This window comes from Stegostoma tigrinum, chromosome 17 (assembly GCF_030684315.1).
Source record: "Stegostoma tigrinum isolate sSteTig4 chromosome 17, sSteTig4.hap1, whole genome shotgun sequence".
NCBI classification, from domain to species: domain Eukaryota; kingdom Metazoa; phylum Chordata; class Chondrichthyes; order Orectolobiformes; family Stegostomatidae; genus Stegostoma; species Stegostoma tigrinum.
This window is the reverse complement of record NC_081370.1, coordinates 10,720,043-10,733,179: the sequence shown is the minus strand read 5'-3', so window position 1 is coordinate 10,733,179 and position 13,137 is coordinate 10,720,043. Positions and strand designations below refer to the sequence as shown.

Below are 13,137 nucleotides of genomic sequence, written 5' to 3'. Positions count from 1 at the left end.
CAACACTCCCCAGGATCTTATTATTAAGTGCATAAATCCTGCCCTGGTTTGCCTTACCTAATTGCAGGATTTCATGTTTACCTACATTAAACTCCATCTGCCACTGCTCAGCCCATTGGCCCATCTGATCAAAGTCACGTTGTACTCTGAGGTAACCTTCTTCACTGTCCACTACACCTCCAATGTTGGTGTCATCGGCAAACTTACCAATCATACCTCCTATGTTCACATTCAATTCATTTATGTAAATGACGAAAAGCAGGGCCCACCGATCCTTGCGGCTCACTGCTGGTCACAGGTCTCCAATCAGAAAAACAACCCTCCACCACCACCCTCTATCTTCTACCTTCGAACCAGTCTGTATCCAAATGGCTAGTTCTCCCTGCATTCCATGTGACCTAACCTTGCTAACCATGAGGAACCTTGTTGAATATCTTACTGAAGTCCATACAGACCACATCCACTGCTCTGCCCACATCAATCCTCTGTGCTACTTCTTCCAAAAAAAAACTCAAGTTAGTAAGACACAATTTCCAATCTACAAAGACATGTTGACTATCCTTAATCAGTTCTGAGGGAGGGTCACCAGACCCGAAAGGTTAACTCTGTTTTTTCCTTCAAAGATGCTGCCAGACCTGCTGAGCTTTTCCAGAAACTTTGTCTTTGTTCCTGATTTACAGCATTCACAGTACTTTTGGTTTCTACTTAATCAGTCCTTGCCTTTCCAAATACATGTAAACCCTGTCATTCAGGAATCCCTCCAACAACCAGCCTACCAGTGATGTCAGGTCCACCAGTCTATAGTTCCCTGGCTGTTCATTACCATCTTTCTTAAACAGCGGCACCACTTTAGCCAATCACCAGTGTCCCAGGACCTGACGTGTGGCTATCACTGATACAAATACCTCAGCAAATGGCCCATAATTATTTAGAATCATAGTGACATACAGTTGTACAGAACAGAAACAGACCCTTCAGCCCAACTCGTCCATGTCAACCAGATATCCTAATTTAATCTAGTACCAGTTATGAGCATTGGCTCATATCTGTCTCAACCCTAGATAACAAAGATTGGGGCTGGATGAACACAGCAGGCCAAGCAGCATCTTAGGAGCACAAAAGTTGACGTTTCGGGCCTAGACCCTTCATCAGAAAAGGGGGATGGGAAGAGGATTCTGAAATAAATAGGGAGAGAGGGGGAGGTGGACTGAAGATGGATAGAGGAGAAGATAGGTGGAGAGGAGAGTATAGGTGGGGAGATAGGGAGGGGATAGGTCAGTCTAGGGAGGACGGACAGGTCAAGGAGGCAGGATGAGGTTTGTAGGTAGGAAATAGAGGTGCGGCTTGAGGTGGGAGGAGGGGATAGGTGAGAAGAAGAATGGGTTAGGCAGGCTGGGACGCTGGGCTGGTTTTGGGATGCAGTGGGGGGGGACGGGAGATTTTGAAGCTGGTGAAATCCACATTGATACCATTGGGCTGCAGGGTTCCCAAATGAAATATGAGCTGCTGTTCCTGCAACCTAGGGTTGCATCATTATGGCACTGCAGGAGGCCCAGGTTGGACATGTCGTCTAAGGAATGGGAGGGGGAGTTGAAATGGTTCGCGACTGGGAGGTGCAGTTGTTTATTGCGAACTGAGCATAGGTGTTCTGCAAAGCGGTCCCCAAACCTCCGCTTGGTTTCCCCAATGCAGAGTAAGCCACAACGGGTACGGTCGCTCTTTCACACCTACACCGGCCCCAAACCCCACCTCTTCCTCCGTTACATTGATGACTGTATTGGCACTGCCTCGTGCTCCCAAGAGGAGCTCGAACAGTTCATCCACTTCATCAACACCTTCCACCCCAACCTTAAATTCACCTGGACCATCTCCAACACACCCCTCACCTTCCTGGACCTCTCTGTCTCCATCTCAGGCAACCACCTAGAAAACAATGTCCATTTTAAGCCTACCGACTCCCACAGCTACCTGGAATACACCTCCTCCCACCCACCTTCCTGCAAAAATTCCATCCCCTATTCCCAATTCCTTCGCCTCCGCTGCCTCTGCTCCCAGGATGAGGCATTCCACTCCCGTACATCCCAGATGTCCTCGTTCTTCAAGGACTGCAACTTCTCCCCACCCACTCCCCCCGCAGTGGTCAAGAACACCCTTGGCTGTGTCTCCCGCATTTCCCGCAACTCATCCCTCACACTCCGGCCCCGCAATAACCGCCAAAAGACAATCCCCCTAGTCCTCACATACCACCCCACCAACCTCCGGATACAACGCATCATCCTCCGACACTTCCGCCATCTACAATCCGACCCTACCACCCAAGACATTTTTCCATCCCCACCCTTGTCTGCCTTATGGAGACCACTCTCTCCACTACTCCCTTGTCCGCTCCACACTCCCCTCCAGCCCCACCCCACCCAGCACTCTCCCCTGCAACTGCAGGAAGTGCTGCACTTGCCGCCAGAACTCCTCCCTCAGCCCCATCCTAGGCCCCAAGGTGACTCTCCACATCAGGCAGATGTTCACCTGCACATCTGCCAATGTGGTATACTGCATCTGCTGTACCCTTTCCAAAGTGCAGGACCTTACATTTATGTAAATTAAACTCCAACTGATCAAGACCCCATTGTACTCTGTGGTAACCTTTTTTATGGTCCACTATACCCTCAATGTTAGTGCAAACATATTAAACATACTGATATAACAAGGTATAGAGCTGGATGAACACAGCAGGCCAAGCAGCACCAGAAGTGCAGGAAAGTTGATGTCTCTGGCCTAGACTCTTCTTCAGAAATGATTTCTGAAGAAGGGTCTAGGCCTGAAACATCAACTTTCTTGCTCCTCTGATGCTGCTTGGTCTGCTGTGTCCATCCAGCTCTACACCTTGTTATATCAGATTCTCTAGCATCGGCAGTCCCTGCTATCTCTATTAACCATACTCCTATGTTCACATCCAAATCATTTATGTAAATGACAAAATGCAGTGGATCCAGCACCAATCCTTGTGGCCCACTGCTGGTCATAGGTCTCCAGTTAGAAAAACAACCCTTCACGACCACCCTCTATCTTGTACCTTCAAGCCAGTTCTGTATCCAAATGGATAGTTCTCCCTGTATTCCATGAGATCTAACCTTGCTAACTAGTCTACCATGGGGAACCTTGTCAAACGCCATATTGAAGTCCATCAGAAGGTACTTTCCCAGTTTCCCACAGAGTTCTAGGGCACACCTGATCAGGTCCTGGGGAGTTGTCCACCTTAAATGCATTTTAAGACATCCAGCACCTCCTCCTCTGTAATATGGACATTTTTCAAGATGTTGCTATTTATTTTCCGATGTTCTCTATCTTCCATATCCTTCTCTACAGTAAACACTGATGAAAAATATTCATTTATTATCTCCCCCATTTCCTGTGATTCCACACATAAAAATTCACAGGCCATAATACTAGCTCAGGGCTGGAACATTCCTCATGAGAAGGCCAGTACCTTCCTATATCAGTCAGTAGCACTATTATTAGGGAACTAGAATCTATTGTCTATTTTTAATTTGAATTTGAAGTAGATAGCAGTATAGTCATCTGGAATCCCTTGAGTAAGATAGGGGACGTAAGGGTACATTGAAGAGGGGAATCAGGAGGACAAAACAGGGACATGGGATAGCTTTGACATATAAGGTTAAGGAGAATCCAAAGAGATTCTACATGGTGTAGTAAGGGCAAAAGAGAAACTAGGGAGAGAATGGGGCCGCTTAAAGAACAACAAAACCATCTATACGGAACCAGAGGATATGGGTAAAGTCCTAAATGTACATTTCACATCAGTATTTAATGTGGAGAAAAGCAGGGAACCTAGGGAAATCAGGCAAATAAACAGTGATGTCCTGAACAGAGTCCACATTACAAATGAGGTGGTGCTGGAAGGTCTTAGGAAGTATAAAGGTAGATAAATCTCCAGGATCTGATCAAATGTATCCCAGGAAGCTGTAGGAAGTTAGGGAAGAAATTGTGGGGTCCCTAACAGAGATATTGTGTCATCTACAGCAACACTTGAGGTGCCAGTAGACTTGGGGTGGGGGGGGGGTAATGTTGAGTTATTATTTAGGAAAGGCTGCAAGGAAAATCCAGAAAACTACAGGCTGGTGAGCCTGAGGTCAATGGTGGATAATTGTTAGAGGCAATTCTGATAGACAGGATCTACATTCATTCGGAAAGGCAAGGGCTGATAAGAGCAGTCCGTGTAGTTTTGTGCATGGAAAATCACAAACTTGATTGAGATTGTTTGAAGAAGTGACCAAGAAGATAGATGAAAGCAGAGCGGTAGACTCTTATACATGGACTTTAACCACGTCTTTGACAATTTTTTACATGGTAGATTGGTTAGTAAGGTTAGATCACATGGGATCCAGGGAGAGCTAGCTAATTAGTTACAAAAGAGGCTCAATGGTAGGAGACAGAGGGTGGTGGCTTAGAATGACAAGTCCTTCGTTTAGAATCCATTGGCGTAGAAACAGGCCATTTGGCCCAACAAGTGCATACCAACCCTCTGAAGTGCAGACCTCGACCCCCCCCCCCCCCCCCACTATTCCTGTAACCCTGCATTTCCCATGACTAACTCACCCAACCCATACATACCTGAACACCAAGGACAATTTAGCATGGCCAATCCACCTAACTTGCACATCTTTGGACTGTGGGAGGAAACCAGAGCACCTGGCAGAAACCCAAACAGACATAGGCAGAACGTGCAAACTCCACACAGACCACTGACCTAGGGTGGAATCGAACCCAGGTCCTTGGTGTTGTGAGGCAGTAGTGTTAACCACTGAGCCATCATGTCACCCATGGTAGAGGGTTACTGTTCATACTGGAGGACTGAAGCTAGCAGTGTGCCACAAGGATTGCTGCTGGATCCTGTTGGTCATTTATATAAACAATTTGAATGAGAATATAAGAGGCATGGTTAGTATGCTTGTGAATGACACCAAAACTGGTGGTATACTGGACAATGAAGGAGGTTATCAGGAGTACAATAAGATCTTGATCAACTGGGTCAGAGGGCCAAGGAATGGCGTATGGATTTTAATTTAGATAAATGTGAGTGTTACAATTTGGTAAGTGAACCAGGGCAGGAATTACATAGTTAATTGTTGGACCCTTGGGAGTGTTGTCGAACAAACAGGCCTGGGAATACAGGTACGTGGTTCCTTGGAAGTGGCATCAGTGATAACATAATGAAGAAGGCATTTGGAACGCTTGCCTTCATAGGTCAAAGCATTGAGTGCAGGATTTGGGATGTCACTTCTGGCTGGTCAACACATTGTTAAGGCCACATTTGAAGTACTGCATAAAATTTTAGTCAGCCTGAAATAGGAAGGATGTTATTAAACTACAAAGGTTGCAAAAAAGATTTACAAGGATGTTAATGAGATTGGATGGTAGGAGTGATAAGGCGAGGCTGGATAGGTTGGGAATTTTTTACCTGGAGCTTAGAAGGCTGAGGAGTAGCTTTATTAAAGTTTATAAAATCACAAGGGCCATATTTAAGATGAATAACCAAGGTCTTTCCCCCAGAATAAGAGGTTCCAAAACTAGACACATATGTTTAAGGTGAGAGGTGCAAGATTTAAAAGGGTCCTGAAGGACAATTTTACCTCACAGAGGGTGGTGTGTATCTAGAATGAGCTGCTACTGGAAGTGATAGAGGGAGGTACAATTACAGTTAAAAGACATTTGAACAGGTACGTGGATAGGAAAGGTTTAGTCAAACATGGGCAATTGAGACTAATTCAGTTAAGGAAACCTGGTCCACATGGGCAAGTTGGGGCAAAGAGCATGTTGTATGACTTAATGACTACATACTTACCTCATAAGTAGCATAGATGACACTTACTAAACGTGTTTTTGTGTATGTAGTACCACACTGTTCAAAAATTGCTTCTATAGTACCATGCCTGGGCATTTTACTGCTCTGCAAAATAGAAAAACTTAGATGATTCTGTGAAAATGTACATTAGCTTCACTCTTTTAAGCAAACAAAGCATTCAAATTACTTTTTTTTATTCATCACAGGATTTGGATATTGATAGCTACACCAGCATTTATTACCCATCTTTAACTGGTTTCCAGAAGGTGCTGGTGAGCTATTGTCTGGGACCACTATAGTGCAAGAGGTACACTTACAGTGCTGTTAGGATGGAACCACCTGGATTTTGATCTGGCAGCAAAAAAGGAGTGTCATGAAGGAGTATCCCTGGCTTTCTAAATGTTTCAGATATAACAGCTTGGAAGGCAGTGTTGGTAAGTTGCCACAGTGCACAGGCATCGGTGGTGGATGGAATTAACTTTGAAAGACATCAATGGAATGCCAAACAACCAGGGTAATTTAGTACTAATTTATTGAGTGTTGTTGAAGCTGTCCTCATTCAAGCCAGTACAGAATATCTCATCACACATCTAATTTGTTTCTTGTAGATACTGGACAGGTATAAGGGACAACCGACAATAGACAAAGAAGGTCAGTCACTCCTCACAGAATTCCTTGCCTCTGATCTGCTGTTATAACCATATGACATATTTGGTTAATCAAGCTCAGCTTCCAGTCAATGGTCATCCTCAAGGCATTGGCCATTAGTGGATTTGGTGACACTCATGCCATTCACAGTCAGAAAGAGGTAGTTAGGTTCTCTCTTGCTGGAGATGGTCATTGCCAGGCCCTATGTAGCAAGAACATTACTTGGAACAGATATGGTTTTAGCATGCGAAAAGAGGTGAATGATGCTGAAGATTTCCAACCATCAGCAAACATCCCTTTTCTGACCTTATGATGGAGAAAAGGTCATTGACGAAGCAGCTAAAATCTCCCAAGGATCTTCTGCAGAGATGTCCTGGAACTGCGAAGATAAATCACCAAACATCACAACCGTCTTCCTTTGTTCTAAGTATGAGTTGAACCGGTGAGGGAATTTTCTCTTCAATTTCCATTGACTTCAGTTTTGCTAGGACACCTTGATGTCTCACTCGGTCAAATGTTACCTGATGTCAAAGGCAGTCACTCTCACCTCCTGTTCTGAATTCAGCTCTTCTGTCCAAGTTTGGGCAATGGCCAGAAGCTAAGAGACCCTGATGGGCCAGACTAAGTATCATTGAGCAGGTTATTGATGAGAAATTAGCATTTGACATAACTGTCAATGACGCTTTGATTACTTTGCTGATCATCAGTTCTTGAGATAAGGGGAAAGGAAGAGAGGGAGAAAGACAGAGAGTGAGAATGACACTTAGTACTTCAATTGAATCAATAGAGCAGGCTAAACACATAACCAGACTTTTATCTTGCCAACTGGTCTCATTATAAATACATGTTGAATGCTAAACCTTATTTTTGAAGTCAAGAACACAATTTTGGAAAATCTCCTGGCTGATAGCTTCAAACACCAAAGGGAAAATTCAGTCCATTAACTTTGATTCTTTCTTCTGTCAAGTCAACTGAGTATTTCCAAAATATTCTGGTTTTGTGTACTTTCACTGAAGTATTTTTCTTCTGAGACAGTAAAGGCATCTAAAAATTTAACTGGTATGACCAACTGGTGCTTCACAACTGGTCAAAACTTACCCCAACAAGTAGATACTCGCAATCACCATGGAATCTGTAAGTTCTTTCATCAAATGTCGTCATAAATGAGCCTCCTTCAATTGAACAAGTACCAGGGCATTGAATGTCAGAGCAGTCCCATTGTGCTCCAACACATGTGCTGTAAAGAAACATTAGTTTTTAAATTTTATTGAATTCAGACAAATGCCATTAAAATACTACTTAAAGTTATGAGAAGACTCTCATGCAATATTTCTCTAATGTACTTTTCAAAAATATATTGCTCAATGAATTTTCAAATCACCTTTCCTCCAAAGCTGCTGTTACCATAGAATCGTCCAGTACAGAAGAGACCTTTCAGCACTAACCAAGTGTCCACTAAACATACCAATGACATTTCCAGCCACACACAAGAACAAGTTCACCCACTTCAAATGAGGCATAACATTCAAATTAGTACATCAATTGATTAGATGCAGATCCTGAAATATTTTACAGGAACACTGGGAGCTTAAAGAGTAAACGTCATATTTCTCAGCATTAACAATAACTACTGAAGTCGACCAATATTTCTTCAGGTATACAGGTACTTCTGGTAATGTCCAAAGTGGAACTGTCTAACCTATTTCTATTTTTTTGGTGTTGTCACTAAATTTAACACCAGTAAACTCCTGGTTAAAGAAACTGTACACAACTCACTAAGGATAAGTTTCTATTAGTACAGGAATAACAGTGACTAAGTTCCACTGATAAAATCTTGTGAAAGAGATAGGCTTCTGTTAACTTTTCTGGCTTTATAATCAGTGAAACATTTTCTTTAGGAAGTACACATTCCTCAGTGAGCAAACTAGGAGATCAATAGCACAACTGTCCACAGCAGTACTACATCATAAACATCACCTCTTCATATTAGGAAGCAATGAAACCTGGTGCCCAAATAATGTTTTATGTTCTTTAAACCAAAAAAAAATTGACAATAAAATACTCACAAAATGGTGCACTAAATTAATTAACATTGTAAAAATGTCGCAGTTAGAGTGAGGCAACTAAAATGCAACTCCAGCATCCAAAAAATATTCGAAATGTTGGGTATTAACTCATAACTCCAAGACAGGTACCTCCCTGAAAGTTGGCACATTGCTCTCGAAGTGGCCAATCAGCTCTGTACTTGTCTGTAATTGCTGTGTGCTTTTCCCACTATTTCAAAGGCATCTTCCTATATCTAAGCACACTATTAAACCTAAAAAAGTACACCCCTTTTATTATTTCTGCCTAGTGTCTCAAATATATTTAGTTGTTTCTGTGTACATGATAATCAGTCTAAATATCCCCTTTTATTTGCAGGTTTTGGGGTTCACAGAACATATGCCAAAGCCCTAGAATCTAAGGCATTAAATCTGAGTCAATGCAGACATGCACATATAAAGTGCTGAAAAACATTTGTTCGAGGCCAGTCATTCTGCTCAGTCAACTTGTTTTCTTAGATAACCAGAGAAATGGAACTTCTTTTAGAATGAAAGCAAGATATCCCTCGAAACAGGGGCTAACACTCCAAGACATTGTCCTAAATTGCTAGGACCATATTAAACAGGAAGAATACATTTTAACTGAAGTTATTGATCGGGAAAAAGTTCAATTAAATTGTCAAGTAAGAGCAAAACACTGAGGATGCTAGAAATATGAAATAGAAAGTGCTAAAGAAATTTAGCAGATCTAGCAGCATCTGTCGAGAAAGAAACAGTGAAGGATTAAAGTTGATATGATTCCTATTCTAACTGACTTACCTCTCCACGACTCTCTTACCATTCGCAAAGATTAATCATGACTGTCTACACAGAGTGCACTACACCTGCAAGGTTTACCCTAGTGCACACAACCCTTCTGATATGGACTCCCTGGCCCAGTTAATCTTCCAGTGGCAGACTGACGCTTTCCAAAACAAAGAGACTCATAATGGTAGTAGGAACTGCCAATAGTGGAGAATCTGAGGTATGAAGCTGGATGAACACAGCAGGCCAAGCAGCATCAGAGGAGCAGGAAAGTTGACGTTTCGGGTTGAGACCCTTCTTTAGAAACGTCAATGTTCTTGCTCCTCTGATGCTGCTTGGCCTGCTGTGTTCATCCAGCTTCACACCGTGTTATCTTAGACTCATAGTGGTTTGGCTTAGTGGCCAACACCTTCTGATTGAAGGCTGTCTGCCTTTACTTAACTGAGGACTTAGGATTTGAGACATGACCATTTGGTTGAAGCACATTCAGCGTGCCTGCAGCAGAAGTGCTGGCACATGGTGCAGGTATGAGATTGACATAGTGAGCTGTTGTACAGCAACATGTCAAACTAATTTAGTGATCACTGCTGACACTATGAAAAGTTGCCTGGCTCTGTTACGAGATTAGTATGGATTTAAGAGGTGTATTGTGTCCTGTTTCTTTCTTTACTGTCTCTTTTTTATAAAACAAGGTTAAGACAGAGGTGCCAAGCTCTCTGCTTGTGAGACCTTGGGGCTTTTTTTAAAAAAAACGTTGGAACAATGGAATCAGCCTGAATGGGTGAGGTCAAGTTCCCATAGAAACATGCTTTTTAGTTTTAGTTTTCTGCAGTAGCTGGAGCCTTGAAGCTGGGATGTGGAAACTCTTATTCCTCTCTCTGTTACAACTGAGAGCTGGGGTACTTTTTCTGCTATTAAAATAGTATTTGAGACAATATCTTTTACTGAATTTGTCTTTGCTAAGGATGTTACTACATTGGAACAGTTAATATTTTAATTATTTTGTCAAGCATATTGGTACAGTTACAGTTAAGTCAGTTTTTTTCTTATTTTGTCTGAATTTCAACTGCAATGTTAAAATTAAGTGTGTTTTGATTAATGTTGAGTAGTTTGACCAATTGAACTGCATCTGGAACACAATGCCACAACTTTTTCTTATTTTAAAGTTGGGTCTAGACCATCTTCGTAATAATATTTTGAAGGGGTTTGGTATGGTCCTTAGCACTGTCTTTGCTAAAAGACAAGTCAAAAAAGAGATCCTGTGAGCGTTTGAGCTCTGGCTGAAGGAGGAAAGCACAAAAAAGCAAGGCGAGACATGGCAGAAATGTTTTGAATATTGTTAGAGCCCTCACTGATTTTTCATTACTTCAGTTTTATTAGTTTGGTTTGGAGCTGTGAGTGCGAGCTGAAGGGTATAGCTCCTAAGATGCTGCTTGGCCTGCTGTGTTCATCCAGTCCCACACTGTTATCTGAGCTGAAACATTTGTTTGTTTGTTTGTTTCTTTTGTTATAAACAGGTAGCTGCTCACAGTCCAAAGGTGACCTTTTAGCTCTCATCTCACATTTCACACTTGTGAAAGTGTTCAAACGTTTGTTTGTGAGGGCGGGCTGGATGTTAATTATAAATTGGTTCTTGAATGAAGGATTCTACAGATTCTTTGACACCAGAGAAAGCAGTATATTTAACCTGATAGCAGAAATATGGCCATTAACAAGGTCAGTACCTGGGAATTGTTGCAAGCAAGTCATGCAGAGAGTATGGTATCAGAGTTTGAATTTTTTTTTGTACTGTGTTTCTGAGAGGAGGAGTTTGGCCGTTAATGCTACAGCATGAATATTTGAAAATTTCCTGCCTAACCTTCCATTATAAGCTGTTAGAAGTTCAGGGAATGAATAAAAAAGTTATAAGAATTACTTAATTTCCTCAGAGTGAACTGAAAAGGTGGCACAGATTGATGTTTCCAGAAAATCAACCAAGAAACATTCATATATGCTTATCAAACACCGCATCGTGAAAACTGCTTAAGTAATCTGGCCAGATTTAGTATTTTGTTGAATTTCTTTGTCTGACTATCTTTCTGTATGAATGGAGCTGAAAACAAAAGTTATTGGGTTTAAATCATAGACATTATCAAATTAGCTTGTTGTTTAATTTTGTTCTAATAAAGTTACTGTATTGTTAAATATAATGCATTTTGTTTAAACTACAAACCCAGTGTCTAAAATAAACTAATCACCAAGGTTTCAGATTGGTTATTCAAAAAATCTGGTTAGGATCCACTACAGTCAATTTTGAGGACATTTGAATGTTTTCATTCTATTGCAGTGCGAATATAGAGGTGGGGTGGCTGATGTTATTTGGTTGTGTCTCTGTGGTTGTAACAATATCAGAGTAGGCATAAGTCAGGGAGCACTAAGAACGAAGGCAGAGGATATGCTCCGTGGTTCAATCTATGATTGCCCAGTGGGCAAAATATCCTGGTGGTAGCATTTGAATGAACGGTGCTGGTGCACTCCCAAGTGCAGCATTAAAGTGCAGAGCTGGGAGCTGTGACATAAAGGTGCAGAGAGGCAGGTACATGTCTGATGCCAGTATCCTAGAATGGGGGCGCTGCAGGAGGTCCCTGCCCATGAAGAGTGCCCTAAGAATTTGGTGTTTGTTGCCCAAGCTGAAGGCCCAGAGGAGCCAATCTGAATTACCAAGTAATCTCTCTGATTTTCACATTGAGTATTAGAGTCATAGAGATGTACAGCACGGAAACAGAACCTTCCTTCAGCCCAAACCATCCTTGCCGAACAGATATCCTAAATTAATCTAATCCCATTTGACAGCATTTGACCCATATCCCTCTAAACCCTTCCTATTCAACTAATCGTCCAGATGCCTTTTAAATGCTGTAATTGAACCAGCCTCCAACTCTTCCTCCAGCAGCTTATTCCATACATGCACCACCCCTTACAGGAAATACAGGCCCCTTAAGTTCCTTTCATATCTTTCAGAGTTTCATGTGCCCCCTCCCCAACATACAGTTGGTAAATGTTCATGCAATTGAGAACAAAATGGATTAACTCCAAGCTAAACTCAGCTTCCACAAGGAAATGAGGAACTTCTTTGTGGCCTGTTTAACTCCAGTTACACCTGACTGTGCCTTATAATCTGAGGGTTTCTCAGTTTACTGAATAGGCTGCTCAACATCTTTGGGCAAGGCAAGGTTCAATGGGGTCTGCCTACTAAACAACACCTCGTGGTGCTCGGACATAGTGACCCTGGGGGGTTATTGGTCCACAGACCTTGAATACTTTAGTGAAGTCCAATCCTTACTACATGCCGCAGCAGTTCACCTCTGCTACAATGACAGTGGTCTACATTCCACCCCTTGCAGAAGTGGAGAGTGCACTTGAAGTTTACAACATTACAAACAGTCTTCTGACAAAATACCCCAAGGCCTTGTTCATTGTAGCTGGTGATTTCAACCAGACCAACCTTAAGAATATGCTACCAAAATTCAATCAACACACTTCCTCTCCCACCAGAGGTCTAAATATCCTTGACCACTGCTGTATAGCCATCACAGATGTTTACCACACCATGCCCCATCCACATTTTGGAAAATCAGGTCACAAGACCGTGCTCCTCCTTCCAGGTTACAAACAGAAATTGAACCGTAAAGACCCAGTACAGAAGGTAATAAGGCGTTGGTTTGAGGCAATAGCGGACTTCTACAGGACTGCTTAGAGCTGGTGGACCAATCCATATCCCCCAGCCAAAAACCATGAATGAAC

General features: G+C 42.3%; 1 protein-coding gene across 1 annotated transcript in view; it reads right to left on the bottom strand.

The window, feature by feature from the left end:
* Positions 1–12,614, bottom strand: part of LOC132210692 (mucin-6-like) — a 149,807-nt gene extending 137,193 nt beyond the window's left edge. Inside the window, exons 1-3 of the mRNA XM_059652221.1 lie at positions 12,532–12,614; positions 7,607–7,745; positions 5,861–5,965 (exon numbers count right to left, since the gene is read on the bottom strand). Coding sequence (XP_059508204.1) covers positions 5,861–5,965; positions 7,607–7,745; positions 12,532–12,614 — 327 coding nt within the window. The remainder of the gene's footprint in view (positions 1–5,860; positions 5,966–7,606; positions 7,746–12,531) is intronic.
* Between the last annotated feature and the right edge of the window lie 523 nt (positions 12,615–13,137).